Raw genomic sequence first — 22166 nt, 5'->3', positions numbered from 1 at the left:
AGAAAAAGCGATAATATTCCGACAGGGAATCTCCTTTTCGGCAAACAGAGGAAAAAATCACAAAGGCGGGGGCGGTCGGGTCATGCGCCTAAGCCCAGAGTCCCTTGATCGGCCACTTGAGAAAGGCTATCAAGTGTTTCAGCCTGGGGCTGGGATGACGACATACAGGTTTTTCCCGGGCTCTGAGCGCCTATGGACGACGTAGGAAGTGTCACGTTAGAGCAGAGATCCTTAGTAAAAGATAGAGATGGAAAAGAAGTTCAAGAAATGGTCAGACAGGCCACTTCCTGTAAAGGAATCTCTCAGGTTTTGACCTGCCATTTGAGTTCTGTTATACTCACAGACACCATTCAAACAGTTTTAGAAAATTTAGGGTGTTTTCTATCCATATGTAATAAGTATATGCATATTCTAGTTACTGGGTAGGAGTGGTAACCAGATTAAATCGGGTATGTTTTTTATCCAGCCGTGTCAATACTGCCCCCTAGCCCTAACAGGTTAACAGGTAACTTCAGTTAACAGGTATGCCTCTCCTCAGTTATACCCTCCTCGGATTATCCTCTTGGGGCTAGGTGGGACGCTAGCGTGCCACCTGTGGTGCACTCCATCAACAGCAGGTGCATTTCAAGAGCGGCAAATTTGAATCCAAATAAATGTCAAAATTCAAATTTTTCAAAAATACAACTATGTTACACCATTTGAAAGATAAACATCTCCTTAATCTAACCACGTTTTACGATTTCAAAAAGGTTTTACGGCGAAAGCATAAATTTAGAGTATGTTAGGACAGTACATTTACAAGACAGGGTCAAAGACAGGGTCACCAAAACCATAAAACCAGCTAAAATGATACACTAACCTTTTACAATCTCCATCAGATGACACTCCTAGGACATTATGTTAGACAATGCATGCATTTTTAGTTCTATCAAGTTCATATTTATATACAAAAACAGCGTTTTACTATGGCATTGATGTTGAGGAAATCGTTTCCCTCCAATAACCGGCAGTCAAGTCAGCGTCACAAATTAAATAATTAAAATTAGAAAACATTGGTAAAATATTATATTGTCATTTAAAGAATTATAGATTTACATCTTTTGAACGCAATCAACTTGCCAGATTTAAAAATAACCTTACTGGGAAATCACACTTTGCAATAATCTGAGCACTGTGCCCAGAAAAATACGCGTTGCGATACAGACTAGACGTCATGTTGGGGAGATCTAAAATCGAAAATACTATGTAAATAATCCATTACCTTTGATTCTCTTCATCAGATGTCACTTCCAGGTATCACAGGTCCATAACGAATGTAGTTTTGTTCAAAAAAGCTCATCATTTATGTCCAAAAATCTCCGTCTCGTTAGCACATGATGTAAGCCAGCCGGACTTCTCGTCATGAACGAGGGGAAAAAATATATTTCCGTTCGTTCAAACATGTCAAACGTTGTATAGCATAAATCATTAGGGCCTTTTTTAACCAGAACATGAATAATATTCAAGGTGGACGAATGCATAGCCTTTTATAACGTATTGGAACGAGGGTACCCAACATGAAGTAGCGCGCCAGGTGTCTAATGGGACATCACCGTTCCATGGCTCTTGTTCGGTCAGATCTCCCTCCAGAAGACTCAAAACACTTTGTAAAGGCTGGTGACATCTAGTGGAAGCAATAGGAAGTGCCAAAATATTCCTAAACCCCTGTGTTTTTCAATGGGAGAGGTTTAAAGTCAATACAACACATCAGGTATCCACTTCCTGTCAGAAAATGTCTCAGGGTTTTGCCTGCCAAATGAGTTCTGTTATACTCACAGACACCATTCAAACAGTTTTGGAAACTTTAGAGTGTTTTCTATCCATATATAATAAGTATATGCATATTCTAGTTACTGGGTAGGATTAGTAACCAGATTAAATCGGGTACATTTTTTTTATCCAGACGTGCAAATGCTGCCCCCTAGACCCAACAGGTTATACCCTGATGAAGACAGCTTGGCTGTCGAAATGTTGCATCAAAGCAACGAAACGTTGCATCTGAGCTCCTAGGGTGTGCGGCTCTCCCTTATTTTCATGCCTCTCCTCAGTACCTCCCACATTCACTCAAATGTACCACAGGAACACTATTTGCTCTCCAATTTAGCTTCCTACGATATCTATCGGTTGATGGACTATGCTGATCTCCACTCATCATGTCTGCCCAGTCTGTGATTCTCTTTCCCTTAGATATCCACTGAAATGTCCTCCCACCCTTCTGAAGGTTCTTTCGCAAGAGAGACATGGGGGCCACACCTTTCCCTGAACAGTCTTTGTGTCTGAGGCTGTGGCTCTACTCCCCTGCTGCATGTATACTGTCATAGTGGAACCACTTTAGCCCTTTAATTCTCTCTGTGGTTTTAAGTAATGCCTCCTTATAGACTGGATTGGGGCCTGGGTGTCTATTATACCGGAGAGGGCAGTGTAAGTCATCGGGGGGCATTTTAGTGAGGCCTGGTACTGCATCATCCGCAAGTTCCATCAAGGTTTTAGGATTATCCGTTACTCCCCCCTTAACCTCTATGGGCTAGGTGGGATGCTAGCGTCCCCCCCGTGGTGCACTCCATCAACAGCAGGTGCATTTCAAGAGCGGCAAATTTGAAACCAAATAAATGTCAAAATTCAAATTTTTCAAACATACAACTATTTTACACCCTTTGAAAGATAAACATCTCCTTAATCTAACCACTTTGTCCGATTTCAAAAAGGTTTTACAGCGAAAGCATAAAGTTAGATTATGTTAGGAGAGTACATTGACAATAGCTGTGTGTAATGTTTTGTCAATTCAAAGACAGGGTCACCAAAACCATAAAACCAGCTAAAATGATGCACTACCTTTTACAATCTCCATCAGATGACACTCCTAGGACATTATGTTAGACAATGCATGCATTTTTAGTTCTATCAAGTTCATATTTATATCCAAAAACAGCGTTTTACTATGGCATTGATGTTGAGGAAATCGTTTCCCTCCAATAACCGGCAGTCAAGTCAGCACCACAAATTAAATAATTAAAATTAGAAAACATTGGTAAAATATTATATTGTCATTTAAAGAATTATAGATTTACATCTCTTGAACGCAATCAACTTGCCAGATTTAAAAATAACCTTACTGGGAAATCAACAGGTTAACCTGTTAGGGCTAGGGGGCAGTATTGACACGGCTGGATAAAAAACATACCCGATTTAATCTGGTTACCACTCCTACCCAGTAACTAGAATATGCATATACTTATTACATATGGATAGAAAACACCCTAAATTTTCTAAAACTGTTTGAATGGTGTCTGTGAGTATAACAGAACTCAAATGGCAGGTCAAAACCTGAGAGATTCCTTTACAGGAAGTGGCCTGTCTGACCATTTCTTGAACTTCTTTTCCATCTCTATCATTTACTAAGGATCTCTGCTCTAACGTGACACCTCCCACGTCGTCCATAGGCGCTCAGAGCCCGGGAAAAAACAGAATGTCGTCATTCCAGCCCCAGGCTGAAACACATTATCGCCTTTCTCAAGTGGCCGATCAAGGGACACTGGGCTTATGCGCGTGACCCCGACCGCCCCCGCCTTTGGGATTTTTTCCTCTGTTTGCCGAAAAGGAGATTCCCTGTCGGAATATTATCGCTTTTCTACGAGAAAAATGTCGTAAAAATTGATTTTAAACAGCGGTTGACATGTTTCGAAGTACGGTAATGGAATATTTAGAATTTTATTGTCACGAATTGCGCCATGCGCGCGACACTTCTTTACTATTTCGGATAGTGTCTGGAATGCACGAACAAAACGCCGCTATTCGGATATAACGATGGATTATTTTGGACCAAACCAACATTTGTTATTGAAGTAGCAGTCCTGGGTGTGCATTCTGACGAAGACAACAAAAGGTAATGAAACTTTTATAATAGTAAATATGATTATGGTGAGTGCTAAACTTGCCGGGTGTCTAAATAGCGAGCCCGTGATGCCTGGGCTATGTACTTAGAATATTGCAAAATGTGCTTTCACCAAAAACCTATTTTAAAATCGGACATATCGAGTGCATAGAGGAGGTCTGTATCTATAATTCTTAAAATAATTGTTATGCTTTTTGTGAATGTTTATCGTGAGTAATTTAGTAAAATGTTAGCGAATTCCCCCGAAGTTTGCGGGGGTATGCTAGTTCTGAACGTCACATGCTAATGTAAAAAGCTGGTTTTTGATATAAATATGAACTTGATTGAACAAAACATGCATGTATTGTATAACATAATGTCCTAGGGTTGTCATCTGATGAAGATCATCAAAGGTGAGTGCTGCATTCAGCTGTCTTCTGGGTTTTGGTGACATTATATGCTGGCTTGAAAAATGGGTGTCGGATTATTTCTGGCTTGGTACTCTGCTGACATAATCTAATGTTTTGCTTTCGTTGTAAAGCCTTTTTGAAATCGGACAGTGTGGTTAGATTAACGAGAGTCTTGTCTTTAAATGGCTGTAAAATAGTCATATGTTTGAGAAATTGAAGTAATAGGATTTTTAAGGTTTTGAAAATCGCGCCACAGGCTGGCAGTGGCTGTTACGTAGGTGGGACGAATTCGTCCCGCCTAGCCTAGAGAGGTTAACAGATCTTGACTATACCAATAGCACGGTTCCCCGCAAACTACCATGTTATCTCGCACAATGTATGCCATCATTCCCCGTTCAATGGGAGTGACGGCTACATTTAATTTGGTCATTACATCACGTCCCAGCAGGTTCACAGGGCACAATTTGGATATCAAGACAGGGACGGTTGCCTCCCCTCCAGACTGCTCATGTTCTAAATTGATTGGTGAGGACAACCTTTCCATGAATTGATGTCCTGAAGCTGAGCGAACTATAATCTTTTCCGCATATATTCTTACTCCCTCAGGTTTATCAGCAGCACAGATCGCTGTACGGCATGCTCCTGTGTCACAAAGAAACTGTATTTTCTTTCCCATTACCGTCAATATCAAATGTGGTTTCTGTTCCTGTTGTAATGCCAAATCAATGGTTGCCAATTCAAACACTTCACAATTTGGTTCTGTTACCCCTCGTCTAGTTCACTCAGATCTTCCCCCTCCTCTGAATCTAGTCATGCCTCATCCTCTTTTTCCTCCTTCCCTGAATCGGGCTGTGGGCGCCTATTGTTCTTCTCTCCCTTCCCACCCCGATTGTCACGCCTGCCTTTCCCCTTATGTCTGCAGATACGGTGATTGTGTCCTACTTGGTTACAGTATTTGCAGGGTGTTTTACAGTCCCTGGCGAAATGTCCTGTTTTATCGCAATTAAAACACCGCTTCTCTCCGTCTCTGTCATCGTGTTTCCCTGTTTTTCCCCTCCTGTCTACAGAGTCTCTGCTCCTCCCCGCTATTTCCCCTAGGGTTGCTACCAGGTACTCTGCTCTTTTCTGTTCTTTTTCATTCTGTCGTTTTTTCCCATCCTGCTCATAGTGAACGGCATATCTCTTTACCTCTGCCAGAGTTGCTGTTCCCTACCCTACTAGAGTCTTTTTTATGGTACGACTTATCTCTGGGCGCATTCCACTGAGGAAAGCTATTTTCAGTTGTTGGTGATATGCTGTATCGTTCCCCTGGGCTCCCGGTGGCTCTATTAACCCACCGTTGGCATTGAAAACATATTTCAGCCTCTCTAGGTACTGACTTATGGTCTCACTGTCTCCCTGCTTACATTCGTGGATCTTGGAAAAATAGGCATGTCGGTGATAGTGTTCCCTCAGATTATTACACAGCTGTGCTATTTTGTCGGCATATGGCCCATCTGCTGCCCAGGGCAATACCACCAAATCATTATGTCCAGGTACCCACTGTCCCCGGACTGCTGCCCAGTCCTTCCCCACCAGCTGTCTTACTGCTCTCTCAATCTCCCCTGTGTCTAGCTTAAAGCTGGCTGCTAGACCTTCCAGTTCTCTTCTGAACCCTTCTATACCTGTCTTAGGATGCACTACACCCTCTACGGCTCGGACCACATCTCTCTGTGTCCATGCCCTGTATACATCCAGAGTGGCCAGTGCCCCATCATCCCCAGCCCGTGGGTTTGGCAATGCTATCATAGGGTACTGGCCACTCTCCCCATCCTCCTCTATCCATTCTGAATCTCCCTGGCTTCTTTCTCTCCCTGGACTCTGATTATGGGGATCCAGTCTACTGAGGGCCTTAGGTCTTCCACACTTATGTCCTAGTCCCCGTCTATCTTTTTCCCATTCTTGGGTTAATTTTCTGAACTCTCTATCCTCACTCTTTCTCCTTACTAGCTCAGTACTCTCCTCTCTCTCAACTTCAGTAGTTCCTCTCTCTCCTTTCGCTGTTCTTCCAGCAGCCTTCTCAGGGCTTTGACTGTCCTGTCCTCTTCACTATCTTCATGTCTATGTTTTACCATCAACTCTAGCTTTTCTACATCTAAACGTCCATCAAGTTCGTACTTCTTTCTCCATTTTGGGCCAAAATAAATGTTCCTTTTATCCTTGGATTCCATATACCTCTCATCCCCGGTTAATTTCGGGACCTCCTTTGAGGATTTACCACCCATGTTATTCAATTACCTTCCTTGTTATTATGCTTATTCTCACAATCTATGTGTGTGCTTTTACTGTTTTTATACTTAAATCTTACAATCTATATATTTTAACTTGTCCCAGACTACTTCCCATATATTTTTACTAGTCCCAGACAACTTCCCATATACCCCTAATAGTCCCAGACTATTTCCCATATATTTTGAATAGTCCCAGACTATTTTCCATATATTTTTACTAGTCCCAGACTACTTCCCATATTCCTCTAATAGTCCCAGACTACTTCCCATATTCCTCTAATAGTCCCAGACTATTTTCCATATATTTTTAATAGTCCCAGACTACTTCCCATATTCCTCTAATAGTCCCAGACTATTTTGATACGGGGTAGTTTATTTTGGTAATGGCCTCAACTACCTTGAGACATTGCGGACCCAATTTTGTTCAATACTCAGCCCACCGTTTTATATTTATCTAGATACTTTGTTACTTTTGAACTTTCTCTATATAAACTTTTTTTTAAACGGTATACTGAATATGAATCCTCCTGGACTTTAGTAATTATCACCTTACCTACGCAAGATTTATACCAATGTATACGTCTAATGCAAGTTTAGATCGTACCCCCAAAACCATGAATAAAGACTACTGACCTTATTCTTGCAGCTGAGAATTCAATGTAGGTTGGATCTCGTCACCACCTCTGTCGTGTACCAGTTCACCACTGGCCTGAAATAAACCCTCAATTCAAAGGTCAGGTCTTTGTCTTACGGATCCTGGATCCGCCCGTGCACGGTTTCCAGCAGTTCCTTGGGACGACAGAGGCAGGTATTGAGATCCGGCTCGAAGGACCAAGTTGTCACAAGAATTTTCATCCCAATGTTATTAACTCAAAACTCACTATATGCTTTGACCAATTCCCCGGGGGGTTGTAAGGCGCCGGTTAACCTCTCTAGGGCAGGTGGCACCAAATCGTCCCACCTACGTAACAGCCAGTTGAATCCTGTGGTGCGATTTTCAAATACCTTAGAAATGCTATTACTTCAATTTCTCAAACATATGACTATTTTACAGCTATTTAAAGACAAGACTCTCGTTAATCTAACCACACTGTCCGATTTCAAAAAGGCTTTACAACGAAAGCAAAACATTATGTCAGCAGAGTACCCAGCCAGAAATAATCAGACACCCATTTTTCAAGCTAGCATATAATGTCACAAAAACCCAGAAGACAGCTAAATGCAGCACTAACCTTTGATGATCTTCATCAGATGACACACCTAGGACATTATGTTATACAATATATGCATGTTTTTTTCAATCAAGTTCATATTTATATCAAAAAACAGCTTTTTACATTAGCATGTGACGTTCAGAACTAGCATACCCCCCCGCAAACTTCCAGGGAATTTACTAACAATTTACTAAATTACTCACGGTAAACGTTCACAAAAAGCATAACAATTATTTTAAGAATTATAGATACAGAACTCCTCTATGCACTCGATATGTTCGATTTTAAAATAGCTTTTTGGTGAAAGCACATTTTGCAATATTCTAAGTACATAGCCCAGCCATCACGGGCTAGCTATTTAGACACCCGGCAAGTTTAGCCTTCACCAAAATCAGATTTACTATAATAAAAATGTTATTACCTTTCCTGTTCTTCGTCAGAATGCACTCCCAGGACTTCTACTTCAATAACAAATGTTGGTTTGGTCCCAAATAATCAATCGTTATATCCAAACAGCGGCGTTTTGTTCGTGCGTTCTAGACACTATCCAAAATGGTAAATCAGGGTCGCGAGCATGGCGCATTTCGTGACAAAAAATGTCTAAATATTCCATTACCGTACTTCGAAGCATGTCAACCGCTGTTTAAAATCAATTTTTATGCAATTTATCTCGTAAAAAAGCGATAATATTCCGACCGGGAATCTACGTTTCGGTAAATAGAGGGAAAAACAGAAAGACGGGGGCGGCCAGTGCACGAGCCTAAGCCCACTGTCCCTTGATCGGCCACTTGACTAAGGCGATAATGTGCTTCAGCCTGGGGCTGCAATGACGACATTCTGTTTTTTCCCGGGCTCTGAGAGCCTATGGGAGCCGTGGGAAGTGTCACGTTACCGCAGAGATCCTTTGTTTTGGGAAGAGATGTCAAAGAAAGCCAATAAATGGTCAGACAGGCCACTTCCTGTAAAGGAATCTCTCAGGTTTTTGCCTGCCATATGAGTTCTGTTATACTCACAGACAACATTCAAACAGTTTTAGAAACTTTAGGGTGTTTTCTATCTATATATAACAAGTATATGCATATTCTAGTTACTGGGTAGGATTAGTAACCAGATTAAATCGGGTACGTTTTTTATCCGGCCGTGTAAATACTGCCCCCTAGCCCTAACAGGTTAACTGATAATTTCATGGTATGACTGTAAACACTGATAAAGTATCATAAACATCATGTTGGTATGACTGTAAACACTGATAAAGTATCATAAACATCATGTTGGTATGAATGTAAACACTGATAAAGTATCATATACATCATGTTGGTATGATAGCTGCGCCGGGCAGACGGGCCACTCGGGCTGACCCTGGCAGACGGACCACTCGGGCTGGGCAGAAGGGCAGGAGGGCCACTCGGGCTGGGCCGGAGGGCAGGAGGGCCACTCGGGCTGGGCCGGAGGGCAGGAGGGCCACTCTGGCAGACCCGGGCAGTCGGGCCACTCTGGCAGACCCGGGCAGTCGGGCCGCTCTGGCAGCTCCGGGCAGTCGGGCCGCTCTGGCAGCTCCGGGCAGTCGGGCCGCTCTGGCAGCTCCGGGCAGTCGGGCCGCTCTGGCAGTTCCGGGCAGTCGGGCAGTCGGGCCGCTCTGGCAGCTCCGGGCAGTCGCGTCGCTCTGGCAGCTCCGGGCAGTCGCGCCGCTCTGGCAGCTCCGGGCAGTCGCGCCGCTCTGGCAGTTCCGGGCAGTCGGTCGGCTCTGGCAGTTCCGGGCAGTCGGGCGGCTCTGGCGGCTTCTGACTGGCGGGCGGCACTGGCGGCTCCTGACTGGCGGGCGGCTCTGGCGGCTCCTGACTGGCGGGCGGCTCTGGCGACTCCTGACTGGCGGGCAGCTCTGGCGACTTACGACTGGCGGGCACCTCTGGCGACTTACGACTGGCGGGCAGCTCTGGCGACTTACGGCTGGCGGGCAGCTCTGGCGACTTACGGCTGGCGGGCAGCTCTGGCGACTTACGGCTGGCGGGCAGCTCTGGCGACTTACGACTGGCGGGCAGCTCTGGCGACGTACGACTGGCGGGCAGCTCTGGCGACTTACGATTGGCGGGCAGCTCTGGCGACTTACGACTGGCGGGCAGCTCTGGCGACTGTTGACTGGCGGGCAGCTCTGGCGACTGTTGACTGGCGGGCAGCTCTGGTGACTGTTGACTGGCGGGCAGCTCTGGTGACTGTTGACTGGCGGGCATCTCTGGTGACTGTTGACTGGCGGGCAGCTCTGGTGACTGTTGACTGGCGGGCAGCTCTGGTGACTGTTGACTGGCCACTCTGGCAGCTCCGGGCAGTCTGGCCACTCTGGCAGCTCCGGGCAGTCTGGCCACTCTGGCAGCTCCGGGCAGTCTGGCCACTCTGGCAGCTCCGGGCAGTCTGGCCACTCTGGCAGCTCCGGGCAGTCTGGCCACTCTGGCAGCTCCGGGCAGTCTGGCCACTCTGGCAGCTCCGGGCAGTCTGGCCACTCTGGCAGCTCCGGGCAGTCTGGCCACTCTGGCAGCTCCGGCTCAGGATTCACCAGGCTGGGGAGACATAACGGAGGCCTGGCTCTGGGCGCAGGCCCTGGACTCACCAGTCTGGGAAGACCCGCTGGAGGCCTGGTTTGAGGAGGTGGCACAGGAGGGACCAGGGTGGAGAGACCCAATGGAGGACTGGTCCGTGGAGGAGACACGGGCTTGACCAGGATAGGGAGACCCACTGGAGGACTGGTCCGTGGAGGAGACACGGGCTTGACCAGGATAGGGAGACCCACTGGAGGACTGGTCCGTGGAGGAGGCACGGGCTTGACCAGGATAGGGAGACCCACTGGAGGACTGGTCCGTGGAGGAGACACGGGCTTGACCAGGATAGGGAGACCCACTGGAGGACTGGTCCGTGGAGGAGGCACGGGCTTGACCAAGATAGGGAGACCCACTGGAGGACTGGTCCGTGGAGGAGGCACGGGCTTGACCAGGGTGGGAAGACATGCAGGAGGCCTGGTTCTGGGCTTAGGCACAGGACGTGCAGGGCTGGGAAGACATGCAGGAGGCCTGGTTCTGGGCTTAGGCACAGGACGTGCAGGGCTGGGAAGACATGCAGGAGGCCTGTTTCTGGGCGCAGGCACAGTATTTACCAGACAACCAGCACACACCTCAGGACGAGTATGGAGAGCTGCCTCAGGTGACATTCCCACGACACGCTCATTAGGGCGAATGCCGTACTTTATGCACCACACTAGCAGCTCTCTCATCTCGCTCTCTCTTAATTTCCCCATTAACCCCGTCACAGTCTCTGCCTCATATCCCTCGCTCACCTCCAATGTCATCCCGACTGGCTCTGGTACCGACCCCAGCTCCACCGACTGTCCCGTGTGCCCCCCCCAAAAAAATTATTGGGGCTGCCTCTCGCACTCGTTGCGCTCTCTCTCCTCGTAATAGCGCCTCTCCGCTCTCGCCGCTTCAATCTCCCACTGCGTGAGGCGATCATCCCCAGGCTGAGTCCATGGTCCCTCTCCATCCAGGATCTGTTCCCAAGTCCATTGGTCCATAACGCTGTACTCCTGCTGCTCCTTCCTCTTCCGCCGCTTGGTCCGGGTTTGGTGGGTAATTCTGTAACGGCTGTCTGAGGAAGAAGTGGACCAAAACGCGGCGGAGTTAGGGGTTCGTCATATTTAATTCAACGAACACTATGCAATTCACAAAAACAACAAAACTGACAGCCAACACAGTCCTGTCAGGTGCAACCACAATGACAAGAACAATTACCCACGAAACACAAAGGAAACGTAGGCAACTTATGTGTGACTCCCAATCAACCACAACCCTCTACAGCTGTGCCTGATTGGAAGTCACACGGCCAAAATCAATGAAACAATAAAAAACACACACTTCCTTCTGCCATATCCTGACCCAACTACACCCTCTACTGGTCAGGACGTGACAGTATCATAAACATCATGTTGGTATGACTGTAAACACTGATAAAGTATCATATACATCATGTTGGTATGACTGTAAACACTGATAAAGTATCATATACATCATGTTGGTATGAATGTAAACACTGATAAAGTATCATATACATCCAAATAATCTCAAAATTAAAATTCAAGTATTATATGGCATTTTAAAGATACTCTACTCGTTAATCCAATCACATTGTCTTATTTCAAAAAGGCTTTACGGTGAAAGAAAAACATTACATTATTTTAGCATCTCAGCCATTTTCAAAGCCGATAGCCATCACAAAACCAGATATACAGCTAAAATTAAGCACAAACCTTTGACAATCTGAATCAGATGACCCTCCTAGGACATCATGTTAGACAATACATGCATTTTTTGTTCGATCAAGTTTATATTTATATCCAAAAATACCGATTTTTACATTGGTGCGTGACGTTCAGAAAATGTTTTCTCCCCATAACAGCCGGTGAAAAGGCACATTTAATTTACGGAAGAACTCATAAAACGTTGAAAAAAAAAATCGAACAATTATTTAAAGAATTACAAATAATCTACTCCTTTATGCAACCACTTTGTCAGATTTCAAAAATAACGTTACGGAAAAAGCAACATTGTTCAATATTCTGAGTACAGAACTTAGCCTTCAATGCTAAGCTATACAGTTAGCCTTCAATGCTAAGCTATACAGTTAGCCTTCAATGCTAAGCTATACAGTTAGCCTACAACCACGGCGTCGACAAATCTCTAACAATATGTTGGAAATATTTACTTACCTTTTGCTGATCTTCGGCGGAATGCACTCGGGATGGGCTCCCACTTCCACAAGAAAAATTTTCATTTGTTCTGCAAAAGTCCATCATTTATGTCCAAAATACGTCCGTTTTGTTGACCCGTCCAGAACTACATGTTACCATGCCAATGTGGCGTGGACGCAAATCCGTAGACGAAATGGCCAAAAAATTCCATTACCATTTGTAGAAACACGGCAAACGATGTTTACAATCAATCCTTTAGGGTATTTTTTAACGTAAAATTGGGATAATTTAACAACGGGGCTGTAGGTATTCAGTCATACAAGAACAAATAGACGCAGCCCGTCTGGTGTTCAACCTTCCCAAGTTCTCTCACGTCACCCCGCTCCTCCGCACACTCCACTGGCTTCCAGTTGAAGCTCGCATCCGCTACAAGACCATGGTGATTGCCTACGGAGCTGTGAAGGGAACGGCACCTCCATACCTTCAGGCTCTGATCAGGCCCTACACCCAAACAAGGGCACTGCGTTCATCCACCTCTGGCCTGCTGGCCCCCTACCTCTGAGGAAGCACAGTTCCCGCTCAGCCCAGTCAAAACTGTTCGCTGCTCAGGCACCCCAATGGTGGAACATGCTCCCTCACGACGCCAGGACAGCGGAGTCAATCACCACCTTCCGGAGACACCTGAAACCCCACCTCTTTAAGGAATACCTAGGATAGGATAAAGTAATCCTTCTAACCCCCCCCTTAAAAGATTTAGATGCACTATTGTAAAGTGGTTGTTCCACTGGATATCATAAGGTGAATGCACCAATTTGTAAGTCGCTCTGGATAAGAGCGTCTGCTAAATGACTTAAATGTAAATGTAAATAAAAACAACAGCTAAGTCACGTGGATGCGAGTCATAAGACACCTGTTCTCTGATTGGCCAGGGATTGAATGAGACAGAATTTTCTGCCCGGTTACAGATGACGGATGAAAGCAGTGCCTAAAGATTGTTGACAGCCAATGGAAGAGTCAGGATTTACGTTGCACCTACCATGTCATTGTAGTTTTTTCAAGGGATTGAAAAGAAAACTACATTTCGAATTTCTCCCACTTCCTGACTCAATTTTTTCTCAGGTTTTTTTTGCCTGCCATATGAGTTCTGTTATACTCACAGACACCATTCAAAGAGTTTTAGAAACTTTAGGGTGTTTTCTATTCAAATCTACTAATAATATGCATATTCTAGTAACCTGAGGAAGAGAATCACTTAGCCTTTCAACTAATTTTCAAATGATTGGATGCCTATTTAAAAACACTTTTTCAACATTTCAAGATAGCAATTAGTTCAGTTTGATCTTATTAAAGACAGCTGTATATATTTTTTATTCATTTTGACTTTTTTTTTTTGACCCAAAAATATTCTATGTTCACGCCCACTTTTTTTGCACTATGTTTGAAGGCTGTCAACTTCATGTCAGGGGGAGAATCACTTAGCCTTTCAACTAAATCTCAAATGATAGGATGCCTATTTTAAAACACTTTTTCAACATTTCAAGATAGCAGTTAGTTCAGTTTTATCTTATTAAAGACAGCTGTATATTTTTTTTATTCATTTTGACATTGTCAAGAGGTTAACTTGCAAGGAAGCATTTCAGTACATAATACTTGCATTGTACTTCATATTATTATAGATATTTTAGGGTTGCCATGGATTTCAAGCAGGCAATGCCATCAGGTCCAAACCCAAAACAAGGATATTGTAGGAGACAGGTGTGTTGGGGTTTCCTGCCAGCATGACCACCCGCTTCACTTCCTGAACATGAAAAAGGGTGAAAGGTGGGATGCAGTAATAAGGAGTTTTTTTTCAGTTTCTTATTCAGTATTTTATTTCAGTGTTGATTAATTTAGTTAATTTAGTAAATTGTATTTAGTTGTTTAGTGCAGATAATGATGTACTTCTTCTGTAGTTTGTCAAATGCAGTGAACCTGCTGAGACATGAAGGAGGGGATGAGAGGCCAGAACATCAGTCTCATCTTCATGGAGGACATTGATGCCAGATGCAGTGAACCTGCTGAGAGATGAAGGAGGGGATGAGAGGCCAGAACATCAACCTCATCTTCATGGAGGACATTGATGCCAGATGCAGCCACATGTGCAAGTAATTAACCTTTTTTATACAAGATCTCATTGACTTTAACATTTGAAAAGCAGTTTCTCCAACAATAGTTTTAACATGAACATTTTGTCCATAACTTTTTAGAGAAACTTTCCTGAATTGAATCATGGGACCAAATTGGTTGTTCCAGGTTTCCATGCTGATGGACATGACTTGCCATGTCAGGTACTTGAACAGGATCATTAATATTATCAGTAGGTATTAATTCATATTTTATAAGGATTTAACCAAATAACCCTTTTACCATGGTATGACATGATTTTATATTTCTAGATGAAATTCAACACCCGATATGTGTAAGGTGCTGGACTGGCAGATGGGGAGCAGATGGAGAGGCTGTGGTCGTATCTGAGGCGCTTTGGGAAGGTCACCAAAGAAATGAGGCCGTCCCATCTTATTGACCTCCTGACTGATGCACTTCTCCACCATGGGAAAACGCCAGAGGCTACGTTAGTACACTTGGAATTGTTATTCATTTACTTGATGCTGGTTGACTCTAGTGATGTTCCTAACATTTCCTGTTGTTTTGATGTAGTGGACTCTCTGCCATAGAGGGTTTCCCCAGCAACAGAAGTTGCAACAGAGGCAAAAAGGGAAATGGAAGAAATTGCACAGTCTCTTCCAGGTAAACCATTGTATCAATAATCTAAGCATAGAATTTCAGTATTGATTAGAAATGTTGTCACATCTGTCACTGTTGTTATGTTTTAGGAACAACACTGGACACCGTTAGGGATTGGGGCAGGAATGTCAGTGTTGTTATGTTGTAGGAACAACACTGGACACCATTAGGGATTGGGGCAGGAATGTCAGTGTTGTTATGTTGTAGGAACAACACTGGACACCATTAGGGATTGGGGCAGGAATGTCAGTGTTGTTATGTTGTAGGAACAACACTGGACACCATTAGGGATTGGGGCAGGAATGTCAGTGTTGTTATGTTGTAGGAACAACACTGGACACCATTAGGGATTGGGGCAGGAATGTCAGTGTTGTTATGTTGTAGGAACAACACTGGACACCATTAGGGATTGGGGCAGGAATGTCAGTGTTGTTGTGTTGTAGGAACAACACTGGACACCATTAGGGATTGGGGCAGGAATGTCAGTGTTGTTATGTTTTAGGAACAACACTGGACACCATTAGGGATTGGGGCAGGAATGTCAGTGTTGTTATGTTGTAGGAACAACACTGGGCACCATTAGGGATTGGGGCAGGAATGTCAGTGTTGTTATGTTGTAGGAACAACACTGGACACCATTAGGGATTGGGGCAGGAATGTCAGTGTTGTTGTGTTGTAGGAACAACACTGGACACCATTAAGGATTGGGGCAGGAATGTCAGTGTTGTTATGTTTTAGGAACAACACTGGACACCATTAGGGATTGGGGCAGGAATGTCAGTGTTGTTATGTTGTAGGAACAACACTGGGCACCATTAGGGATTGGGGCAGGAATGTCAGTGTTATGTTGTAGGAACAACACTGGGCACCATTAGGGATTGGGGCAGGAATGTCAGTGTTGTTATGTTGTAGGAACAACACTGGACACCATTATGGATTGGGGCAGGAATGTCAGTGTTGTTATGTTGTAGGAACAACACTGGACACCATTAGGGATTGGGGCAGGAATGTCAGTGTTGTTATGTTGTAGGAACAACACTGGGCACCATTAGGGATTGGGGCAGGAATGTCAGTGTTGTTATGTTGTAGGAACAACACTGGACACCGTTAGGGATTGGGGCAGGAATGTCAGTGTCACCCTTGAGAGGCAAAAACCTGCTCTGTGCTGGGAGGAGCAATATGTTGCAATGCTCCAGCAACATACAATTGCAATGTATGTAATTCATTTCAAATGACTAAGCAAAGTTGTTATTTTTCGACATGCATTATTGTATGCCCTCTGTAATCCATGTTTTATTTTCAGGGCACAGCAGGAAAGTGGAGATGGAACAGTGTCACCTGTGACAGTATTCATAAAGAGTAGGAGAGCTGATCTAGGATCAGTTTAGCCTTATAGATCATAATGCATCAGATTACATGGAGAGGAGGACCTGATCCTAGATTATAATGAATCAGATTACATGGAGAGGGGGGACCTGATCCTATATCATAATGAATCAGATTACATGGAGAGGGGGGACCTGATCCTATATCATAATGAATCAGATTACATGGAGAGGGGGACCTGATCCTAGATCATAATGAATCAGATTACATGGAGAGGGGGACCTGATCCTAGATCATAATGAATCAGATTACATGGAGAGGGGGAACCTGATCCTAGATCATAATGAATCCGATTACATGGAGAGCCGGATATATATAATATACCCTACTATTGTTTAATATTTAATATGCCATAAACTATTGTTTTTTTTTAACAGTTTCATTAATTCATTTTAATTAACTTAATCATTATGACACACCCCTCTCTATTGTCATTGGTTGCACTAATTGCACTGTTTGTCTACATAACCTGGTTCAAGTATTGATGACATCACCCTGAAGAAGGCACAGTGATGCTGAAACGTTGGTAAATACCCAATAAAAAGAGGATTGACTGTTACGTAAAGGGTCAGAGCCACTGAGTGGACAAAATATTAAGGATAACTTCCTAATATTGAGTTACGCCTGGTCAGTTTGTCATGGAAAGAAAAGTGTCCTTAATGTTTTGTGTTAACCTGTTGGGTCTAGGGGGCAGCATTTGCACGTCTGGATAAAAAAAATGTACCCGATTTAATCTGGTTACTAATCCTACCCAGTAACTAGAATATGCATATACTTATTATATATGGATAGAAAACACTCTAAAGTTTCCAAAACTGTTTGAATGGTGTCTGTGAGTATAACAGAACTCATTTGGCAGGCAAAACCCTGAGACATTTTCTGACAGGAAGTGGATACCTGATGTGTTGTATTGACTTTAAACCTATCCCATTGAAAAACACAGGGGTTTAGGAATATTTTGGCACTTCCTATTGCTTCCACTAGATGTCACCAGCCTTTACAAAGTGTTTTGAGTCTTCTGGAGGGAGATCTGACCGAACAAGAGCCATGGAACGGTGATGTCCCATTAGACACCTGGCGCGCTACTTCATGTTGGGTACCCTCGTTCCAATACGTTATAAAAGGCTATGCATTCGTCCACCTTGAATATTATTCATGTTCTGGTTAAAAAGGCCCTAATGATTTATGCTATACAACGTTTGACATGTTTGAACGAACGGAAATATATTTTTCCCCTCGTTCATGACGAGAAGTCCGGCTGGCTTACATCATGTGCTAACGAGACGGAGATTTTTGGACATAAATGATGAGCTTTTTTTGAACAAAACTACATTCGTTATGGACCTGTGATACCTGGAAGTGACATCTGATGAAGAGAATCAAAGGTAATGGATTATTTACATAGTATTTTCGATTTTAGATCTCCCCAACATGACGTCTAGTCTGTATCGCAAGCGCGTATTTTTCTGGGCACAGTGCTCAGATTATTGCAAAGTGTGATTTCCCAGTAAGGTTATTTTTAAATCTGGCAAGTTGATTGCGTTCAAAAGATGTAAATCTATAATTCTTTAAATGACAATATAATATTTTACCAATGTTTTCTAATTTTAATTATTTAATTTGTGACGCTGACTTGACTGCCGGTTATTGGAGGGAAACGATTTCCTCAACATCAATGCCATAGTAAAACGCTGTTTTTGTATATAAATATGAACTTGATAGAACTAAAAATGCATGCATTGTCTAACATAATGTCCTAGGAGTGTCATCTGATGGAGATTGTAAAAGGTTAGTGTATCATTTTAGCTGGTTTTATGGTTTTGGTGACCCTGTCTTTGACTTGACAAAACATTACACACAACTCTTGTAAATGTACTGTCCTAACATACTCTAAATTTATGCTTTCGCCGTAAAACCTTTTTGAAATCGTAAAACGTGGTTAGATTAAGGAGATGTTTATCTTTCAAATGGTGTAACATAGTTGTATTTTTGAAAAATTTGAATTTTGACATTTATTTGGATTCAAATTTGCCGCTCTTGAAATGCACCTGCTGTTGATGGAGTGCACCACAGGTGGCACGCTAGCGTCCCACCTAGCCCCAAGAGGTTAATTACATAATAATTACACGTTTATGGATTGTTTTATGTTGCCTTTTGTTTTCTATTTATTCAACCTGCCATCTACCCACCTGGGGACTGAGGGTTATGAGAGAACCCCGACATCACTAGCTTCTCTTTATTCAACCTGCCATCTACCCACCTGGGGACTGAGGGTTATGAGAGAACCCCCACATCACTAGCTTCTCTTTATTCAACCTGCCATCTACCCACCTGGGGACTGAGGGTTATGAGAGAACCCCCACATCACTAGCTTCTCTTTATTCAACCTGCCATCTACCCACCTGGGGACTGAGGGTTATGAGAGAACCCCCACATCACTAGCTTTCATGTTCTGCAGCCTTGTAAAGATAAGGAGGGGACGACTGGGAGGCAGGTTGGCATTTATTGTCATGAATTACATTTTACATTTACATTTTAGTCATTTAGCAGACGCTCTTATCCAGAGCGACTTACAGTCGTGAATGTATACATTTCATACATTTAAAAAAAAAAAAATAGTTCTGGCCCCCCGTGGGAATCGAACCCACAACCCTGGCATTGCACACACCATGCTCTACAAACTGAGCCACAGGTAAGACTTGCCCTGGAGGTAGGTTGGCATTTATTGTCATGAATCTTGCCCTGGAGGCAGGTTGGCATTTATTGTCATGAATCTTGCCCTGGAGGCAGGTTGGCATTTATTGTCATGAATCTTGCCCTGGAGGCAGTTCAGCAAAGTGGTTACTAGCTGGCACAGGCACAAAGTAATACAATCAGATTTTAATCCTAACCTCAACCCTAACCACACTGCTAATCCTTCCCTTAAATTAAGACCATAAAACAACATTATTTTCCACAGCCAATTCTGACTTTGCAGCTGACATATCTAGAGGAAATCGCACAGTTCTGCCTCCAGGTCAAGATTCATGACAAACGTCAACATGAGACAGGGAGAAGCAACGTAAAAATCAATAACGAAATTGTTTCCACTATTAACATGCTGTTTCTTGTTTCAAGTATGTTTTATTATGAAAAGTACAATATAACCATGTATACTTGTACAACTATGGAGCGTATGTCCACATATAATTATACAATTTGTTTTTCCAACATAAAAGACAAGAAATGATCACATTGGTATTTTAACAGTGTTATTGTTAGAGTTTAAATGTTTAAACAGAGGATACATCTAAAACAGGATAAAACAAGTGCAGTATGTTGTGAGAATGTTACTTTAACGTCGACTCATAACGTCACACTATAACTTCATGGGAGTCTTGTGGAAAGACTGCATGTTGTTTTGGGTGGATTGAGTGACGTCTTCATCAACATTTTGCAGAATATTCCGGTATTATTTTCACCTCTTGTCGGCTGCAGACATTCATAAGGAGTTCCAGTAGTTTATTTGCCATTTGCAGGTATTAAAAGTAATACATACATTGTAATTCCTTGTTGGATCTCTCTCACATACAGGACAGTACATACCAGAGGAGGCTGCTGAGGGGAGGACGGCTCATAATAATGTCTGGAACAGAGTGAATGAAATGGAACACATGGAAACCACGTGTTTGATACCATTCCACTTATTCCACTCCAGCCATTACAAGCCTGTCCTCCCTAAATAAGGTCCCACCAACCTCCTGTGGTACAAACACAAACAGTAAAATATATCATAATAAATGCAAAGTGGTAAAAGATCAGAAAATATTACAAGCCTGTCACGTGTGAGTGTTTAGTGTGTGTGTGTCCAGTGTTTGTGAGTGTCCAGTGTGTGTGTGTGTGTGTTCAGTGTGTGTGTGTGTGTGTGTGTGTGTGTGTGTGTGTTTGTCCATTGTGTGTCAGTGTTTATGTGTGTCAGTGTTTGTGTGTTTGTGTGTGTGTATCCAGTGTGTTTGTCAAGCATGTGTGTGTCAAGCGTGTGTGTGTTTCCAGTGAGTGTGTGTCCAGTGTGTGTGTTTCCAGTGTATGTGTGTGTCAGTGTGTGTGTGTGTCAGTGTGTGTGTTTTTCCAGAGTGTGTGTGTGTCCAGTGTGTTTGCCCAGTGAGTGTGTGTGTGTGTGTTTCAGTGTGTGTGTGTTCTGAGTGTGTCCAGTTTGCGTGTGTTCAGTGTGTGTGTGTCCAGTGTGTGTGTGTCCAGTGTGTGTGTGTTCAGTGTGTGTTCAGTGTGTGTCCAGTGTGTGTGTCCAGAGTGTGTGTGTGTGTGTGTGTTCAGTGTGTGTTCAGTGTGTGTGTGTGTTCAGTGTGTGTGTGTGTCCAGTGTGTGTGTGTGTGTGTGTGTGTGTGTGTGTGTGTGTGTGTCCAGTTATTATTTCAGGGACACTGAAGAGCCAACAGAATAAACCCAAAACCCTGGATAGAGGGGCTCAGTGAATGTGGAGGTGAATGTGATCAGGTGGGTCAGTGTGTCAGAGGAGGCTCTATAGAAGGACAGAGTGCCGGCTGACCAGTCCAGATACACTCCTACTCTGTGGGATCTGGAGGAGGGGACGTCTATGGTAGTGGAGTTATTATTATACCAGCTGGAGGAGAGGACGTCTATGGTAGTGGAGTTATTATTGTGACAGGCAGAGTAACTGTTGTCATAGCAGAACAGACTCCAGGACTTGTCATTGGATCCAAGACAACAGTCATCACCCCTTCCTCTCCTGCTGATTCCTTTATATGTCACTCCTATACCAGCCCCCATTATCCCACTCCACTCTACCTCCCAGTAACAGCTCCCAGTCAGACCCTCTCTACACAGCACCTGTCCCCAGTACTCAAATCTCTCTGGGTGATCAGGATACGGCTGCTCCTCTCTCCTACATGTCACCTTTCTGTTCTCCTCAGACAGAGAGAGGCGTCTGTTTACTGTGTTTAGGTCCAGTGTGAGATCACAGACATCTGATGGATGAAACCAGACACAATATTAGAAATCATCATCATTCACATTAGAATGTTAACTCACTTTTCACTAATTCATTTAATGTAGATGTTTCTAGGTATCAAAAGGAGAAGTTAAGGTAACTTGAGACTTGTTGAATGATCATATGTTATACTGTCTGGTAATATAAAACACACTTATTCACATTAATTACACACACACACACACACACCTGTATGCATCATGAACACAAACACACACTTCTAATGTAACACGAACTCGCCACACACACACACATATACACACACACACACACACACACACACACACACACACACACACACACACACACACACACACACACAGTCAAAGCAACTCCTTGTAAACTTTGGTGTCCCTGATTTTTGCTTCTGTAGAACTACAGTTCATATTTAATATGACCAAGTCAGTAATGATGGTGGTCTTTGACTTAACTTGAATTAAGACTTATTAAGTCATTTT

The 22166-nt window shown here is 43.6% G+C and overlaps 1 protein-coding gene across 1 annotated transcript in view; it reads left to right on the top strand.

The window, feature by feature from the left end:
• LOC123733106 (uncharacterized) overlaps nt 1–5418 on the top strand; it is a 48269-nt gene extending 42851 nt beyond the window's left edge. The window contains exon 7 of the mRNA XM_045712467.1: nt 5388–5418. Coding sequence (XP_045568423.1) covers nt 5388–5418 — 31 coding nt within the window. The remainder of the gene's footprint in view (nt 1–5387) is intronic.
• Nucleotides 5419–22166: the final 16748 nt, after the last annotated feature.

Source organism: Salmo salar, unplaced genomic scaffold (assembly GCF_905237065.1).
Source record: "Salmo salar unplaced genomic scaffold, Ssal_v3.1, whole genome shotgun sequence".
NCBI lineage: Eukaryota > Metazoa > Chordata > Actinopteri > Salmoniformes > Salmonidae > Salmo > Salmo salar.
The sequence above is the reverse complement of the archived record's forward strand: the minus strand, read 5'-3'. Positions and strand labels throughout refer to the sequence as shown.